At 40.2% G+C, this 20304-nt stretch overlaps 1 protein-coding gene across 1 annotated transcript in view; it reads left to right on the top strand.

Annotated features, from left to right (window-relative positions):
* Nucleotides 1–4972: 4972 nt before the first annotated feature.
* The window catches only part of ADRA1B (adrenoceptor alpha 1B), a 30935-nt gene continuing 15603 nt past the window's right edge, over nucleotides 4973–20304 (top strand). Inside the window, exon 1 of the mRNA XM_006138144.4 lies at nucleotides 4973–6346. Coding sequence (XP_006138206.3) covers nucleotides 5374–6346 — 973 coding nt within the window. The 5' untranslated portion in view covers nucleotides 4973–5373. The remainder of the gene's footprint in view (nucleotides 6347–20304) is intronic.

The following is a 20304-nucleotide window of genomic DNA, read 5'->3' as shown; positions in this document are numbered from 1 at the left end:
AGCAACCATAAAAGCACGTGTGATCCCTGTAATCCTATAAATATGCGCTAAACCTGGCCCCCCCAGCTTCTAATGTTCTGCAGTTTCCAACGACCCACAGCTCTAGAGGAGCAACATACTAGGAAAACATTTATAGTTCATTGTCACTGCTCAATCATTTGCCAGAAGAAAAGATTTATACTTGGCTAATATGGTTTTATAATGATTTATACTTGGCTAATATGGTTTTATAATAGCTCCCCATGATCTCTTCACAATTATCAGCTAACCTCAAACCAATGTGCCTTCCTGGGATATGGCAGAGGAGAGCTAATAAAAATTAAATCCGCATTCACCACAAGAATCCATGTTTATGCATCCAAATATGTAACATTTTTCAACACCTGCAAGTAGGAATGCTTAAGAGCTGAAGCATGTTACACAAAAGTGCTATGTGAGTTATTATTTCAGTGGAATCTATTTATATTAATTTGAGAAGGTTGCAGGGGAGGGGCTGCAGCACAGAGCCATATGTTTGTCCCACATGTAATCACAGTGCTGTAAGGGAGAGGAAACGTGGCACTAGCTGATGAGGAATGTAAATAATAAAGTAATGGCATGTTCACACTGTGCGCCAGTCTGCCTGCAAGACAACAGGAAAGATTAGGTCCTGACCATCTTTCATGTCTTTGCCTTGCTCCCATCATATGCCTTGTGATTCATGTCCTTGCCTTGTGATGCCTGTCTGTAGCTGCATTCTCTGCAGGACCAACTGCAGATAACATTGCCTTGGGGCAGAAAGAAGGGGTGAGAGTTGACAGGTTAGAAGCCGGATTGGGCTTTTTCAGGGGTGGCTGAAGGTCCGTCTTAACTCCTGGCCTCAGAATGATATCAGAGTTGTGTGCAGGGAGGAACATTATTGTGAGGGGGTGGAGTTGTTTGGGCCACAGAAATCCACCTCCTCACAGTTCCAGTGCATCCTCCTCTATGGAGAGAGAGGTGGCTGTTTCAGAAGGCTGGTGACGCTGGGTCATAGGCGCAGGGGAGGCCTGTCCATACAGTCAAACTAGGCAGTTGCCTAGGGCGCCAAGTTAAATGGGGCACCAAAAGGTAGAGCAATATCATTGAGGGGTTTGGAGATGGGGGCGCCAATTGCATGGTTCGTCTGGGGCACCAGTTGCTGGCAGCTAGTCTAGGGCCACCCCTGCATAGATGATAACAGCCTGAGGCAGAGTTGTAAAATACAGAATAGGAGTAAAGTACTCTGTGGAGATAGACAGGAAGTACACACTGCCCTTCTTGTGTGTGATCTCTGGAGCAAAGGACTCTTTTGCCTTGGCAGCTCCCATGTTGGGGGTGGCCAAGCTGTTACTGAAACTCTCTCTGAATTTAGTATAGTGGCCAGGACACTGGGGAAAGGCAAAGATATCCAGAGTTTGTCTAAAGAGAGACTCAGCCCGTCTGACAATCAGTGGGAATCCCTGACACAATATTACTGCAATCACTGAAGCTTTTTGTTCTGCTTTCCTTTAGTCTTAGATCACAGAATCTGGACTTACTCAGGCACTTTCTGAAAGGCAAGTCACATTCTTATACATTTAGATGGCAGAAAACAGTGCATGTCTCTGACAAGTCTCTCATGGCAGCTCTGGCAGGCTGACAGTTACTTGCAGGCACATGACAAGATTGCATTTTGATTGATTTGAGCTATTTGTGTTGCTGGTTCCAGTTTTCTGCATGAAATTATTCTGATAAACCACAGAATGCAGAAAAAAGAGTGGTCTTACCTTACTGTGTATGAAAGATTATACCATGACAAGTCACTTTTCTTTTTGAATTTGTATATAGATATAGTTTATAGGTATAGGGAATAGTTCTTCCCTGTCATATCATCATATTCTTGTGATACTTCAATGATAGGCTGAGGTGAGCAATGAATTATAGCTGTGTTAGATCTGCATATCAGTTTTCAGAGTTTGTGGATCTGAACACACACACACAAGCAGAATTTACTCACAACCTCAATGTATGGATATACATTTTTCTGCCATTCTGTTCCTAGCACTGGTATTTATCATCAACCCCCTGAAGATCGACCACAGCATCAATCTTCTGCATCATGTAGATGTGACTTAGGTGGGTAAATCTCATTGCCTACATGGAGCTCCATTGAAATCAATGGGCTAGCACAGCTGAAAAGGTTCACCTACAATGGAACCAGTTTGGGAATTGAGGTCTGCTTTACTGCCATCTGCTAACTATGTAATCTTAGGTGAATGAGCTTTTGTGGGCCAGACCCACTTCCTCAGATCAAATTGTGGAAGACAATATATACCAAAGGAATACAATAAAAAAAAAGTGAAAAAAAGTGTAAAAAGGACAAATCACATTTCAGAACAGAGGGGAGATGGGGGGGGGGGGGGGAGGGAGGTAAATGTCTGTGAACTAATGATATTAGAGGTAATAATGGGGGAAGCTATCTGGCCCATGAAAGCTCATCACCTAATAAACCATCTTGTTAGTCTTTAAAGTGCTACCTAGTCCTGTTTTTTGTTTCAGCGAGACTAGACTAACACGGCTACATCTTTATTACTATGTAATCTTAGGCACAGTCAGTGCTTTTTTTGTGATGGTCCTGCCCGGTACTCAGCACCTCCAGTCAGAGCTCAACAACTTTTCCCCTGGAGTACTGGCACTTTTTTTTTTTTTTTTTTTACAAAAAAAGCACTGGGCACAGTAATAGGGAAAGGAAAATATTTTTAAAAATAGAAAATGTGAGTTTAAAAATAAAGCTTGGGAGGGCACTTATGGGCCAGACATGATGCCTGAAATGATTAATAACTTTAAAAATAATGAGCCCAAGATTGTGATGTCACCAGCACTGGATTGAGGCACTGGAAAATACAAACTGTTCGAAATTGTGAACTTGGTTTGCATTTTGTTTGTTTATTTCAAGTCTTCAAATTTTGCTTTTATTCCTAATACTTTCCATGCCAAAACTAGGAGAATCTGCAAGCTTTTATGTGCCACCATGAATCTAACTTTGCTGAAAAACAGGCCAAATGTTTCTTGAAATGTGACCTATTTTTAATACAGTTTCTCTCAGCTCATCTTGAAAAGGGACTTTTTTATTTTATTTTATTTTATTTTATTTTATTTGTTTATTTTTGAGGAGTAGAAGTACAAAAAATGCAGATGTCCGCCCGAACCTGGCTCTTCCGGGTTACAATCTACTTGCCACAGGTGAGTAGATTGTATTATTTGTTGAGCCCTGAGCATAACCAAGGCCACCTCATCTTTTGAGGAATACAGGATCTGTCAAAAAAGGCTTTATTTTTGACAGATCTGCGTCTAGACTGCCGTTTTTTTCCTAAAAAGCTCCGTTTCATAAAAAGTGGTGGCCATGTTTATGCTAATGAAGTGTGGGATATTTAAATCCCTGCTTCATTAGCAATTTTGATGCAACTGTCAACAGAGAGGTGTAGTCTAGACGCAGCCCCTAAGCCACCAGATGCCCATGGAACTCACAATTAGGTTTTGCAATGCTGAGCCTAAGTCCCGTTTCTCCCAGAGTGGCTGAACTGAAGATAGTTCAGTCTAATCAGGAAAAGAGACATTCATAACATAATTGAATTTTTGTATCATTCCAGTGGTTTCTTGACATGTTTTTACTGTGTTATTGAAGGTGTTTCAAAGAAAAGCTTTTAGACACCAGTTATATCTCATTGTCACTGCCATTATTAAGAGCAATGCAAACATGTCATATGCTTTCCAAAATAAAACTCAATCAGAATTTTTGTTTACAAAATATGTCTTTCAAAATACCCTGTTCATTCACTGTAGCCTTTTTGACAATAACTCTTTTATTTTAAACATGGTACATTTTGTAACAGAAAAACCAATATATGGTAACTCAGGGTTCTTCAGAGAACAGCTGTAGGGTATAATTTAATAATAAAAAGGGGAGAACGGTATTTTGGCAATTTTATGCTTAGCTCATGTTTTGCTTTTGCTTTTTAATTGTATTAGGCTGTGAAGTTGCAGGACTTTGCTATATTTGGTGATCCAAAATTAAGCTGTGACAGTCTTCAGAATAAAGAGCTCATTACCATTATAATGCTAGGTGCAAATGCTAGTTCCACCATGTAGCACAAATCACTTATTATTCAAATTCTTGTTTTTATGGTATTGTATACATACAGTGTACTCCGCTGTGCCTAAAAAATAACAAGTTCTGTCCCAAAGAACTCACAGTTTGAGGTAACAGCTGCAACAAGGTGTCTCAGCACATTGAATAACAGCTAAAAAGTACTGAGCACCCTCCATTGCCATTAATTTCAAACAGAGTTGACAGCACTCAGTGGCTAACAAAACTGGGGTCTAAAAAGAGAGAGGGATCGAGAATAATACAACACAGAATCATCATCAAAGCTTTTGCCATAGATCCTGAGTTTCATCACCTGGATTTTTTTTTCCTAATGTACAGGAGAAAACAGCTTTTGAAATGAACTACCTTGTGCAATTCTGTTTCACTTCTGAATACTAAGTCTGTTCATATTTTACCATAAAATCCATAAATGCTGCACTTCCCAAAGCCATGTATTCATTGTTACAAGGTATTTGTCAAATAGCATTAGATTTGTCAAATAGCTTATGATTCATTTTGGTAACAAAATAAACTAGGAAATACTTATTTAGTGAGCGAGTCCGAGCATGTTACCACATTTTGAATTGAAATTGCTTTTTCTTCACATGCCATTAAGTATATTTTTCTCAGATAATGAAACTATATTTTTAAAGTTTCCAATCCAAGCTTCTATGTGGCAAATGCTTTAATTAAGATAGATATATTTCATTTGCTTAGCTTTGACATTTGGATTTTCAATTTTAACTTAAACTGCATTGCCCTCTAGTGCTGTTATGTGTTCCGGCTCTCGTGATGTCATTACAGCAGCCAACGTAAGCAAAGGCAGCCACTCCATGCTGAGCTGCCTAAATGCTTACAAACGCTTCTTGGAGACGTATGATGCCGGGGCATCCTTCCAACAAAGCCACAAATGCACAAGAGAGAATAGTAAATCTTTCTTTTGTTTCAGAGACCTTATGATCCAAACTGCTATTCTGAGACTTTCTGTAAGAGTTCCATCTCTTTAAATGAACTGATAGGGGAAATTAACCAAGTTGAGCATCCTATTACTTTTTGACAAGCTTCAGAGGATTCTATGCTGTGCAAACTCTGCATGCTGGTGGCTTGTAACCTAGAGTGGAGATGAATTCTCAAGCTGAAACTGGGTTTTGCCTTGCAGCAAGTTGTTGGGTGGAGAGATAACTTTCAACAGACCTTAACTACTTTTGTGACTGTCCAAGTGATCCAGTTACAGCTTGCTATGGAGGATGATTTTTAAGATGAATACCTACCTTGATGAAAACTACAATTCATCATTATCTGGATATTTGAACTACTCTGTACTGAGTAATGGGAGTCTCACTGCAAACAGCTCAAATCAGTCAGCAAGTGATCTGAATTTACCTGCCTTGGATATCACTAGAGCTATAATTGTGGGGCTTGTCCTAGGTGCCATCATTCTCTTTGCTATAGTAGGTAACATCTTGGTAATTCTCTCTGTAGCTTGCAATAGGCATTTAAGAATCCCTACAAACTACTTCATAGTTAATCTTGCAATAGCAGACTTGTTACTGAGTTTTACTGTCCTTCCGTTTTCTGCTACACTAGAAATTCTTGGCTATTGGGTTTTAGGGAGGATATTTTGTGATATCTGGGCAGCAGTTGATGTGATGTGCTGTACTGCCTCTATCTTAAGCCTGTGTGCAATTTCTATAGATAGATATATAGGTGTGAGTTATTCACTTCAGTATCCAACTTTAGTAACTAGAAGGAAAGCAATTCTTGCTCTCATTAGTGTCTGGGTCCTCTCCATGGTAATTTCCATTGGGCCTCTTCTGGGCTGGAAGGAACCAGCACCCCAGGACGATAAAGAGTGCCGCATCACTGAAGAACCTTTCTATGCCTTGTTTTCTTCTTTGGGGTCCTTTTATATTCCTCTGATTGTCATCCTGGTGATGTATTGTAGAGTCTACATAGTGGCTAAAAGGACAACTAAAAACCTGGAAGCTGGGGTAATGAAAGAAATGTGTAATTCCAAGGAGCTGACCTTAAGGATTCACTCCCGGAACATTCATGAAGACACTTTCAACAGCACCAAAGCCAAAGGGCACCATACCAGGAACTCTGTAGCTTTCAAACTTTTTAAATTCTCTCGAGAAAAGAAGGCAGCCAAGACCTTGGGAATTGTAGTTGGCATGTTTATCTTGTGCTGGCTACCTTTCTTCATAGTTCTGCCTCTAGGTAAGTTGGGAATGAAGGGACGGGGGGTCAATTGTTTATTACTGAAATATCAGATAAAAATTAGCTGAATCTTGTCTAGATTACAGAAAGACAAATGCTTTAGAAATATAGATAGCTAGCTGGATACAACATCATAATTTCCCTCGGGCACTCTTCTTAACTGAAAGTCATGCAAAAACTTTGCCATGTCTGCAGCCTGCAAGAAACCAGCCCAGTTATCAGGTAGACAGGTGGCACATGGATAAAACCTTTACATATCTTTTCTTAATACTTTACATTAAGTGTTTTATTTGTAAGTGTTTTATTTAAAAATGTTTCATGGACACTTTTGTAGCATGCTGAATAGCAGCAATTACATTTTCAAGAGATGCAGGCAGCCCATTCAGATGTTATGCAAAGCTTCTTAGCATGTTATACTGTCCGCTGTTAATAATACAGACAAGTTTATAACATTTTTAGAAAAGGCTTGATCCAAAGCTCCAAACACCTCTGAAGATGGAGTATTCAAAATCTAGATTTGTGTCCATGAGCTGTGAGTTGACTGCATGTCTGCTTTTGAGGTCTGATCCAAAGCCAAGGGAAAGTTTCCCTTGGATCTTTTAGATTGGACCTTGAAGAGGCTTCAGCTGGAACTTTCAGCAATCAATTCTTTCATTTTAAAATGCCCTAAAACTATGTAAATTTAACTAGAGCTGTTAGCAAAGCATCCTACATAATCTTACACAGGGCTGCATTCCTGAAATCCTTTTGATAGTCTCTCTTTTAGTCCTTCATATTACTTACCACTTTGAAACAGCATCACAGTAAAACATCTCACTACCTCTTAGCACAGTGATAGAAATGTAGCCGTGTTAGTCTGGTGTAGCTGAAACAAAATACAGAACTATGTAGCACTTTAAAGACTAACAAGATGGTTTATTAGATGATGAGCTTTCGTGGGCCAGACCCACTTCCTCAGATCAAATAGTGGAAGAAAATAGTCACAGCCATATATACCAAAGGATACAATTTAAAAAAATGAACACATATGAAAAGGACAAATCACATTACAGAACAGAAGGGGGATGCGGGGGGGGGGGGGGGGGGAGGAAGGTGAATGCCAGTGAGTTAATGATATTAGAGGTGGGGAAGGGTAGATGTCTGTGAGTTAATAGTATTAGAGGTGATAATTGGGGAAGCTATCTTGGTAATGGGTAAGATAGCTGGAGTCTTTGTTAAGTCCCCTGCGGAGAGTGTCGAATTTTAGCATGAATGCCAGTTCAGAGGATTCCCTTTCAAGTGCAGATTTGAATGTCTTCTGAAGTAGGATGCAGGTTAGCAGGTCATTGAGACAGTGCCCTTTCGGGCTGAAATGACAAGCAACTGTTTTTTCTTTGTGATCCTGTCTAATGTCTGTTTTGTGGGCATTGATTCTTAGCACAGAATTCTTAAAACTTCTTTTCTAAAATCTGCCCAAAATCAGCTTTAACACAAAACAAATGATCCAACCAGCTAACTATGGAAAGAGGTAGAAAATAGCTTTCTCAAGATTCTGTGTCTTATATGTACTCAGTCAATATAAAGCAAAATATTTCTAGTCCAGGGATTGTGATAATCTAAATAATTTGTTAATATATTTCACCTATGTTTCCCTGACTCCTGCTGAACAAATTGTCTCTAAATGGCCCCAAAGACCTAGAGGTGCTTGTTAAAAATTTTAAGTTTATAATTTTTACTAGATCAAATTATGTATGTGTAATTTTTATGCTAGATTATCAGATGGTGAAAATTGGGATAACTTGGCTCATGTAAAAACCTTCAAAAACATAGATGTGACAAGCCTAAAAAGGCAGGGAAATTCTGAGTTAAGGTTTCCTGAATTCTACACCCCTTGTGTCAAACATTGTCCTCTGTCCTAGAAAGTTCCACATCACTGGGAAAATACATATTTCATGCATATGTAAATGTGTTGTGCAAAGCATATTTACAAAGTACAACAGTCTAAATAAGTCATGCAGTAAAATCCAGTGATTCAGTCCCTTCTGATAAAAGGAATTAGCTCAGTTCCTTTCTGCGTAAGTTCCTGTAAGAACCTTACAAAAAAAATCACTGCTATATCCTGGCCTACTTAAATGTAAAGGGCCAGATCCTCAGTGTTTCACCTTGAGAAAGGTGAAAAGCTGCTGCAGGCTCCCAACTCACACATGGAATGGCTGATGAATTATGGCGTAAGAAATTTGAGTAAGGAATTTAAAACATCAATTCACCTATTGTCTCCGTGAGTTCAGGATGTTGCAAGTGGAGTGACTGATCAAAAACTCACAGAGGATTGTGGTTTGTTTGGAGACAAGAGGCTCTGTCTAGACTGCAAAGCTTTTCTGGGATTCTGGAGGTATCCCGGAAAAACTCTGCCACGTCCAAGGAACGCATCTGCTTTTTCAGAACAATTTCCAAAAGAGTGGACATGTTCTTTCGGCATCCCTGTATTCCTCTCCGTGAGAGGAATAAGGGATGTTCTGAAAGAGGATTTTTTTCTGAAATTTGGCCCCGTGTAGACTGGCCAAATTTTGACAAAGAGTCTTTTGGGAAAAAAGCAAAAAAAGATACACAAATTGCAGTTTGTAATTTGCAGATCTTTTCCCAACTTTTCTCTGCAGTGAAGACATAGCCAACGATTCAGAGTTGGAAAGAGGCTGAGGAGAAGCTGTCTGGCTGAAAACTGTTTTTCTGGGACCTGGGCTCATCCTGGGAGGTGCTAAGCTTCCACAACTCCCGGGCTGCGTCTAGACTGGCATGATTTTGTGCAAAAGCAGTCGCTTTTGTGCAAAATCTTGCCACCTGTCTACACTGTCCGCAAATATTTGTGCAAGAACACTGACTTTGCAATGCACGAAATCAGTGGTTCTTGCACAAATACTCTGATGCTTCCGCTCAGGGATAAGCCTCCTTGCACAAGTATTCTTGCGCCAGAGGGCCAGTGTAGACAGCAACGTTAATTTCTTGCGCAAGAAAGCCCGATGGCTAAAATGGCCATCAGAGCTGTCTTGAGCAAGAGAGCGTCTACACTGGCACGGATGCTTTTGTGCAAAGGCACATGCCAGTATAGACGCTCTCTTGCGCAAATACTTTTAACGGAAAAACTTTTCCGTTAAAAGTATTTGCGCAAAATCATGCCGGTCTAGACGCAGCCCCATTGAACAAAATGAGAAGTTGAGAGAATTTGGCACCTCACAGGATTGGACCTTTTATTGGGATACTGAAGTGCTACTACTTTGGTCGGTTATAAGATGCTTTTTGTTAGCGGTGTCCATTCCTGTCAGAGGGTGTACATATTCATCAGTACGCTAATGTTCTGTAATTTTAATATAGCAATACAGTCTTCTGTGATTGCAGTCTCATATCTCTGACAACCCATTCTAGGAGCCCAAAACCTTGTTCAATGCTCTGATCCCCAAGCCTATGTAACTGCTATGTACTTTTCTTCTATTTCTTTTTCAATTATTGTTACCACCAGAAACAGAAGCTATATCACATCCTAATTCACCTGATCTTCTTCCTTAATTCATTCAGGCTATGTCTAGAGTGCAGGCTTCTTTAGGAAAAGGTTTTCCGGAACAGATCTTCCAAAAAAGTCTTCTGAAAGAGAGTGTCCACACAGCCAAAGCACATCGAAAAAGCGATCTGCTTTTTCGAAAGATAGCATCCGCACTGAATGGACACAATCTTGCATTTCAGCTGTAACTACTAGGGACAGAGTGGCTACCAGGGCATCTGTGCTTTTTCCTCTTTCCTCGTCTCTCAAAAGAACTCCCTCTTCCCTGTCCACACATTTTTCCTCGAAGAAAGAGGATTACCAAAGCTAGAAAAACCCCTCTGTTCTTTTGATTATTTTTTTTTAAAGAATGTGATTGCAGTGTGGACATAAGTGAACTTTTTTCTAAAAAACTCTGCAGCGTAGACATACCCTCGGAGATATCACAGTTCTATTTGTTTGACAATACATATTTGTTTCACATTGATGGATAGTTATTTATATTGAGGGTCACTGAGTGAATGAGGTACAAAAAGAAAGGAGAAAGCTTTTCTTAGTACATGACTAATGTTTGAGGGGGCAAAAAGAGAAAAAACACTTAATATGGTTTTGAAAAGTTTGTTTGCAATATTGTTTTAAATCAGAGTTTCTCCTTGCTTTGATTACTTGAATCCAAGACTTTAATTTTATACTAATATATTTTTGTTGTTTTGCACCTAATTTCTTTTGCAGTTTTTTAAACGTTAGTTTACTGCACTGATACCATTTCATTTTGCCATTGTACTCTCCACGGAACTGAACATTTTTCAGAAGACCTTCCATAGGTGGTCAAGTTGCACTTTGAAGTCTCTAGATATCAAATGTGTCCTAAGCCACCCAAGTCTTTCGTGATGGCACTTTCTAGTGGAAGTCATATTTTATTTATTGCTAGACACTCGGACTGGAGGGGAGACAATAATTAGAGGTTTCTCAGTGCAACTTCCCTCAGCTTTAATAAAAACACATAGTTAACAGCACCTCGGCAGTGCTTTGAAAATGCATAAAAGTTGAAGGTGGACAGGCCTGTTATGTAGGTCACATCCCTATCAAGACAATATTGTTATCTACAGTACGTTTTCTACTACTGGGTCCAATCTCGTTTTTTAAGCACCTTCTTCTACTTCCCTGAAAATTTCTCTTTAATTTCTACATTTTCCCCATTCATAAGTGAGTCCATCCCATTATTTCTTGTCGTATCTACCTGAATGCTCCTTTGCACTCATCCCGTTTTCCCCCTCACAGTTCATTCGGTGATAACATGACTACATTATACATATGGATATAAAATACAGCAATTCTGGATTTGCAGTCATGTGAAATGGATCAGAATCTGACCCAATGCATCTTGAAACACTTTATAATTGTAAGATTATGCTGGAATCCTGGGACACTGAAAAATATTGCCTTGACAAATGATTCTACTTGTACATAAATAAGTGCTTCTCAAAATTTCCCCAGCTCCTGCTCCTTGTTCCCCAGTTGAAGTTCTAATCCTTTGTTTGTGACATAGCAATAATTTCCACAGCTACCTGTTGTGCTGTCCCAAACAAAGGATTATTGCATTAGGCACTGGGTGGCAGGAATACACAGCAGGATGAGAAGAATTCTTGAGAAACAAGGATTTGTTGTTAATAGTGTGCTCCTTGTAATAAAGATTAAGGAAGAGAAATAATATTTTGCATTTACATAGTGCTTTTTAACCAAGGCTTTCAAAGCCTTTACAATCAGGGGAATTAAGGCACAGAGGTTGTGATTTGTTATGCATCATACAACTAGTTATTATGAGAAATAGAGCCCTGATTGTTTGATGCCCACACCTAGGTCTAACCACTGGGCTATGTTTCTTCCAGCATTAAGCATATGATGATACATATGTCAGAACAGTTTCCAATCGGAATAATGTGCAAAGGTTTTTTCCCCATGAGGCACTAGACATTCTTTCATGTAAACAACACTTACATTATATTGTGCATGTTCATAAACACTCAGTTTATACAGCCAGCTATTGTGATATTCAGAATAATGTGATGCACTATAATGAAGACAATTAAGGCACATATGCTGCCAAGGCAATTGATAGTTCCACAACTCAGCAACATAAATTGAAATGTAAATATCTTGGTTAGTTCAAAATAAATCTCTCTTGCCCCCGCCCAAAAATATTCAAAGGTTCCAGGAACACCTGCAACACTCACTGTTGAAAAATGTCAAATAAAAGTAGACCATTTTTAGCTAGAGTAGTTGTAAAAGAAGTCATAAGGTTGAACCAGTTTTGAGCCATTGCATGGGTAATAAGAAATGCATACAGGGAAAAGGCTGTACAGGATACAGTTTTTGGAAAGCACTGCCTAACAATTCACTTGATAGAAATAACACTGAATTGCAGCTTGCAGACCTGTTGCAAGTTGTAGCTCAATGTTAATTCTATCAGGTGAATCATTAGGCTGGGCTTTCTAAAGGAGTGTACATAAATTAGGCATTCAACTCACAATTTAACTAATATGAATTTTGCACCCAACACCTGCAGTCTCCTTTGAAAAGCCCAACTGTAAAACTTATATACGCCACATAGCATATGTTGCAAGGAAAAACCCCACCACCACCACTACTAAAAATTAACATGTAATATACCAGTACCGCCACTTGTCTTCACTGGGGCTTCACAAGGGTACAAGGATCTAGCCATAGCAGACTTAAATAAACTTTGATAGAAATGTAGCCGTCTTAGTCTGGTGTAGCTGAAGCAAAAAACAGGACTGTGTAGCACTTTAAAGACTAACAAGATGGTTTATGAGGTGATGAAAGCTCATCACCTCATAAACCATCTTGTTAGTCTTTAAAGTGCTACATAGTCCTGTTTTTTAAATAAACTTTGATTCTGCATCCACTGAAATCAAGTGCAAAATTCCCATTGACATCTGTGGCTGAAATATGAGACCTGATGTGTAAAAGAAAACATCAAGATGTATTCCTTAAAAAAAAAAAAAGGCCTTTTTCAGTAGGCTTTCAAAATCTGACAATAAAATTAGTAATAGTGGTAAGGGTCCTAGAAGCTATCAATATGGAAGTAAAACATAGCAATGTAGGGCTGTGTTATTTTGGGCCTGATTCTGCATTCCCAGTGTACTGGGACTTGAGGATCAGGCCTCATATCTTTCCATGGAAATGACATTTTATCAAAGGCTTCAGGGTGGCTTTGGACTTATGGGCTCCTAAAGGTTTTAGGCCTTATTCTTCCTATCGCCCTCTTTAGTCTAGACGTTTAAGATTCGTGCCCTCAAATTGACCGTTCAGTGTCATATAGGGTATGTCTACACTACCCTCCTAATTCGAACTAGGAGGGTAATGTAGGCATACCGCACTTGCAAATGAAGCCCGGGATTTGAATTTCCCGGGCTTCATTTGCATAAGCCGGGCGCCGCCATTTTTAAATCCCGGCTGGTTCGAACCCCGTGCCGCGCGGCTACACGCAGCACGAACTAGGTAGTTCGAACTAGGCTTCCTAGTTCGAACTACCGTTACTCCTCATTCCACAAGGAGTAACGGTAGTTCGAACTAGGAAGCCTAGTTCGAACTACCTAGTTCGTGCCGCGTGTAGCCGCGCGGCACGGGGTTCGAACCAGCCGGGATTTAAAAATGGCGGCGCCCGGCTTATGCAAATGAAGCCCGGGAAATTCAAATCCCGGGCTTCATTTGCAAGTGCGGTATGCCTACATTACCCCGCTAGTTCGAACTAGCGGGGTAGTGTAGACACACCCATAGTGTTTCAGTTCTTTAAAAAAGTATATCTAGCAATTTAATCATATGCTCAGTTTCAGCCCAGATATTTGGAACAAAGTTCAGTAGTTCAAACTGCAGGATGAAACAGTTCTGTCTATTCTCTGATCAGTACACACGAGCCCAAAGATAATGATGTACAGTTACTGCAGACGCCCAGTGCAAGTTGTCATGTATGGAGTACTTGCCCTTCTCAATATGATTCATTGCAGCATACGGCCTATATATGCCGCTCAAGTTCCACTAAGAGCTCTTCAGACCCTTTTGCACAGGGGTGAATTTCATCCAAAATACTTAAAGTAATTTGTTACTTTGCTTTCAATGTTTTATTTTTCAAAGCAAAGGTATTTGTCAAAATACCTGAGATTGTATGCACATCAGGGGATTGGATGCTTCTTTTATTCATTAACTTATATTTGGGGCATTTGATAACAAACATGCAAATATTAAAATACATCATCACACAGAAGTAAATATGCAAGTAAAATACAAAGTTTGAATATAAGGGAAAGTATTGACAGTAATGAAAGATAAATAGCATCACTAAACACTACAAATTCTAAAACACACATCACGGGTCAAGAGGCTCTGATATCCAGTGATACCAAGTGGCCTCGATAAAAATGCTAATGATTCTGCAGAAGGGAAAAAATCTGCAGAAGGGAATATCTTCTTATTGTCTGGCAAAGTGTTCCTTGTAAACTGTGCACTTTGTGCAGCCATTCAGGACATATTAAAAAGGCACCCAGCTGATAAGAGTGCCCACAACTAGGATTTTTGTTTCTACTGGTGTGCACATTTGCACATGCTTTGAAATTGTATGGAGAAAATCCACATATGAATGAAACAGATGAGAGAGAACATTGGTCTAGGGCAATATATTTCTCTGTTGAGCAGTTGCATACTTTATTCAACCAGACGATTCAAAGTATTTTGGGAATTTAACCATTCGGCAGCTATTAAAATTAAACAGAGGAAAAAAGTGATTTTTCTAGTAGGGAACATTGCTATCAACACCCAGCAGAGCAGTGGACATATGTGCTGATCACTCTATTACGTTAAGGTCAGGAGCAAAAAGTACAATGTTTAGCAGCATCTGAACAAACAGGCTGATCCAAAATCAAAGTGAAATCTATAGGGGTATTTTCAATTACTGTACTTCAGTGGGTTTTGTGCTGAGCCCTAAAAACCTGTGCACTAACCTGTTTAATTAAAAAGCCATAATCATTGAAGTGTGAGTATCAGAGTTTAGAATGGAAGCCGAGATAACCTCTCTATAGCTCTGCTATTAGGTCCCCTCACTAACATGTTATCCTTTACCAAAGGCATCCAAGAAAGAATGATTAGGTTATAAATCAAATATAAGAACACTAAAAAATGTTGATAAAGCAAATCCAGTACTTGAAAATGCAGAAGGATAATAAATGAAATGTCAGCAGATTTACACAAGCTTTTCCCTAAGGGAATGTCTACACTGCAAAGTTAATTTGAAATAACACCTGTTATTTCGAATTAACTTTAATAGCGTCTATACATGCAAACCGCTATTTCAAAATTCATTCGAAATAATGGAGCCTTTAATTTGAATTTGATAAACCTCATTCTATGAGGAGTAATGCCAAATTTGAAATAGCTATTTCAAATTAAGTGCTGTGTAGACACTTAATTCAAAATAGGGAGCATCCAGCCCTTCCCAGGGAGCCCTGGTGGCCACTCTGGGAACAACCAGGAAAACTTACTCTCTTCTCCCCCAGCCCCGGAGCCATTAAAGTGGTAGACCCTGGCCACAGTGCCTTTGCCAGCTCCAAGCCTGCCAGCCCAGAGGCCCCAAAACATGAGCCAGCAAGCCACTGGCAGCCAGCCACCCACCTTTCCCCAGGAGCAGTCTGCCAGCTCCCAGGAGCCTGACAGGGGCTGCAGAAGGCGAGTGCCTTCCTAGTCCAGGGTGGAGATCATGGACCTTATTCAGGTTTGGGGGGATGCCCCCAACATCCATGATCTCAGCACTAGATGGAGGAACGCAGCTGTCTATGGCAGGATAGCTGCCAGCCTGGCCACCAAAGGCCACATGTGAACCCAGGAGCAGGTTTGCATGAAAATCAAGTTGGTCCGGCGAGACCCCCAATCCTGGGCCCTGAGCTTTCCTTCCCCCTTCTTCCCCTTGCTTCCCCCTTCCAGCTCTCTCCTCCCAGGTTTCCCCCTCCCCTCTCCCACCCTCTCTCTTCCCCTCTCCCGCCTTCTTTTCCCAGTCTCCTCAGAGGTTCCTCCCCTCCCCCATTTTTGTTCAATAAACCCAGTTTCTATTTTTGAACATATGTGTCTTTTGTTTGACATCAGGAAGGGGGGCTAGGGGAGGGGTAAGTGGAAGGAGGTGAGGGAGGAATGGGGCACAAGCCTCCGGTGGGGAGGACCAGGGTGGCTCTGAAGGTTCCTCAGGGTGAACGCTCTCCTGCAGGGCCTCCTGGATCCTGACAGCCCCCCGATGGACCCCCCCCCCCCCCCCGGATGGCAGTCTGCAGCAAGTGCAGCCGGGCTGATGGCAACAACTCCACAAGATGCACCGGTGTGCGCAGGGGCAACTCTGGCTCCATGTGGCCGAGTGCTGTGGTGTCCTGAGTGCAGGCTCTCAGGGCACTCCAAGACAGGACTGCTTTGCTGTCCCTCATTGAGGTAGACAAGCAAGTGGGGAACCCTGAGAATTGTCTGTCCAGGTGGGGATAGGGTCCCTTTAAGCATGGAGCTCAGTTAGCCTCAGGCAGCAGCCCCACACACTGGGTCCTAACCTGAAGCCCTGCCGGCACTGGTTCTGGCCAGCCTTAACTTCGGTTCAGGGTCCACTTAGTGTGGATGAGCTATTTTGAAATAGCAAAACACTATTTCAAAATAGGTTTTGTGTGTAGATGCGTTAATTCGAATTAGCTTAATTCGAATTAACTATTTCGAATTAAGTTAACTCAAATTAACGCTGTAGTGTAGACATACCTAATTGACTAACCCTTTGCAAAACAAGTGCAAGCCTTCACCATAGGCTCTCCCAGAGCTGCAAAATTGTTTTGCTCTGGTTAATAATAAATAATATCAGACTCGTGTCCCCATTTAACCCCCAATGGCTTCAATGGGAGTAAGGCCAGGCCCTAAAAACAGTATGTTAAAACATAAAAATTCCATAAATGAACGTCTGGCTAGCTGGAGAGAAAAACAACTTGAATATAAAGGCCCAGATTCCTAGTGCATATAGATCAGCCTAGTTCCATTGGCTTCAGTGGAGGTGCAGTGATTACACCAGAACAGGATTTGGCTGACAGATTTCTATTTGCATTAAGTTTTTGTTTGGATTTCCCTGAATGCATTTTTCAAGGGCTGTTTTGACAGCATGTAAATAAAAGGGAGAGTGAACTTGAAAGAATTTCTGCTGTCCACAAAACATCCTGCTTTTCTGCAGATAGCTACAATATTACAGATGAGGCACAAAGAATTCCAAGTGGTATTTTATTGAAGATATTGACTTCCTCTTTCTTTCCTTCTTTCCTCCTTCCTTTCACCCAAATGAAAAAGCTTCCATTGTTTTTCCTGCTGCCAAACAATTCTGAGTCCCTATTTTCAAATCGACTATAGTACCATAACATTCTTAAATTCAGATCTTGAGCCATGTCTTAAACAATAATGTTTTGTACTGTGACAGAGTCCTTCATTTGAAGATCTACATGGGAGGACTGACCATCCAAGGAGCATGAATCACAGGGTGGGACCTGAGAGCTAGCCCCAGGCCCTAGATGGCACCACAGAATGTGCCAACCACTGACTCTCTGTCATGTTAGGAGAGTTATTATTGGTCATTTCCAGTGCCTCTTTTACATGCCAGGACTGAGAGGGTGAATGGCAGGGGACTGATAAAGATGTAGATGGGTGGGAGCAGAATCTTATTGACTCCATCCTGTCACTGCCTGCAGCACTTGGGACACATAAGGATCCTATCAGCCACCACTGAAATGTGAAGACAGGGCTAAACACAATTGTAAATAGGAGTGAACTCTGTCTGCACTACAGCTTCCACTATTGTGTTGTCCAGTGACGTTTCACTGGATGTGAAGAATTGATCTTACTTTGGCTAGTGTAGGCCAGTCCCTAGACCTGGAGCCTTTTATAGTGCAGAATGAAATCCTACTGTGTTTGCAGGGTGAGTTGTTCATTTGGAATTTGGCACCCCATTAATCACAGATAGATGGTGTGAATAAGAGAAGGATTTTATGTGGATTTTCATTAGACTAAGAAAACAAAAAGCAAAGCTACTCCAGGCTGCCAGAAAGCAGGGACTATCCTTGCCAGAGCTTTTTGTCATATTTACCAAAGTGTTGGTACAGAGTACTCTCTGATTCTGCATTCCCTGTACACCCTGTACTCCCATAGAATTCCCTATGGCATTTGGGTGCACAAAGAATACAGATGCAGCTCTGTGTGGGTAAATGCCATTGGCTGTTTAATGATGCTGACAATGTATACTGACTTGCACAGGTTGCATTTCCAAATTGTAACAGAGTGAGAGCATGAGTTTGCATCATTCATAACCCCTGGAGGCTTTGTCTACACTACAAAGAAAAGTCTGAAAAAGATACCCAAATTGCAGTTTGCAATTTGCATATCTTTTTCTGCTTTTCTTCCAAAAGAGGCTTTTCCAACTTTTAGCTTGTCTACACAGGGCCAAATGTCAGAAAAAACCCTCTTTTGGAACATCCCTTCTTCCTTGCAAAATGAGGTTTACAGGGATGCCGACAAAACACATCCACTTTTCCAACATTTTTTTCAGAAAAGCAGACGCATTCCTTGGATACCGCTGGTATCCCAGAAAAGCTCTGTAGTCTAGATGTACCCTAAGATAGATAACAGACCCTCTGTCTGTGACTTCAATTAACAAATGTTTGTAAATTGAAGGGGTCAATTTTAAATAAGTTTAGGGGAATGTAAACAAATACTGAATGTTGGAGGCAAAAAAAAATAAAATCAGAAGCTTCAAGAATCCAATTAACATTAAAACCTTGGTATGCTGATTTGGCCAACTACATTGTAAGAAGGACTGTAGCAAAGTAACGAAGTTCAGTGTGTCTTCCTGCATTCAGTAAATTCACACTCACAATGGTTCCAGTAATAGCTAGTTTCCATGCTTCCCCTCTATCCAATAAGAACTAATTACCATGCACTGTAATATCTCCCTTTTCCTTTAGGCAAATGCAATATTGATTTATTGTTACTTAGCTTAACATTGCCTTTTTCAGGTCAGAAGCTTTGACTTTCAGCCCCATAAAACCAAGTTTTTCTCACTGCTAGCATAATGCCATAACTAACTACAGTAATAAGAACTTGGCTTCTAGTTGATCCTTATTTAGGGGGGCAGCATGAGATAGAGAGCAGAAGACTGGAAAAGAGATGAATAGGGTTCTAGTCTGGGCTTTGAGCCCCACTCATTGTGTGACACTGGAAACATCTCTCTTCTACAACACATGCAAAATATTTGGGCAGAACCTTTTTCAGTAAGAGGACGTATTACTGTACCCTCAAAATTGAATGCTTCCATGAACTTGAGCAGTTTCACTTAAATTTCACTAAGGAGCAAACCAGAGAGACAAAAGATCAGACAACATCGGAACATCCCATTTTGACACTGTTGGAACAAAACTTTCTAATTTTTAAGCTACCTTTTTGTTTCCATTTTTTCTAAATGTTGCATCATAGCAGTGTTTCTCAGCCAGAGGTACGATTACCTTTGGGGGTACTTGAGAGAAATCTGGGGGGGTACATCAACAAAACTGAAATTTGAAGAAAACGGAATTTTTGTTTTAAACTTTACAGCACTTTATTATTTTTGTACTTTTTACACCCAAAAATTTCATCACCTGCCCAGCTACAATTAAGTTGTCTAAACAAATGTGTTGCAATGGTAAACAAAAATTGTGTGTGTTTGAAAACTGTAGGTACTGGGGGTACTTATAACTTTTTTTAAAGGGTACTTTATTAAAAAAAAAGGTTGAGAAACACTGCATTATAGTATACATTTTGGTTAATATTATTTTTCTTTCACAGTTTTTTTCTTCAGACTGTTCAGAGGTCTTTTTCCAATCTGGAATGAAACCAAATTTCAAAATCCTTCATGAAGTGGAATTTCCCTTCTCTGCTTCACTCAGCCTCCCTGTACCTACTAATTATATTTCTTTTATACCTGCCCCACAACATCACTGGGAAGTTTAAAAATAGCATCAGATTCTACCATTCATGTTTTAAATAAGCAGTAACTACCCCCACAACTAATCCTATCCTATTCACACAGGAAGGTGACAGTGTTGTCTTTAGAACCCTCTGATTCTGTGTTTGAAACTTGAAACTCTTCATTTTTCTTTTTCCAAAATGACCATATACTGGACTACAGTCCTACTCAAATAGTTACTAAGTGCTGTTATGTGCTTTGGTTTAATCTTTTTTTTAAAATATCTGTCCAGTGACAGTTTCTGACTACAGTATCAAGTTTATTCTTCACACCACATTTCACTGTAAGAAATGCTTTATTAGAATAATGGCAATTCCACATCAACATCCTACTTCTGAATGGATGGATGGAATCATTTGTTCCTATAATTGACAA

Source organism: Pelodiscus sinensis, chromosome 17, assembly GCF_049634645.1.
Source record: "Pelodiscus sinensis isolate JC-2024 chromosome 17, ASM4963464v1, whole genome shotgun sequence".
Classification (NCBI taxonomy): Eukaryota; Metazoa; Chordata; order Testudines; family Trionychidae; genus Pelodiscus; species Pelodiscus sinensis.
This window is presented reverse-complemented; position numbering and strand designations above follow the sequence as displayed.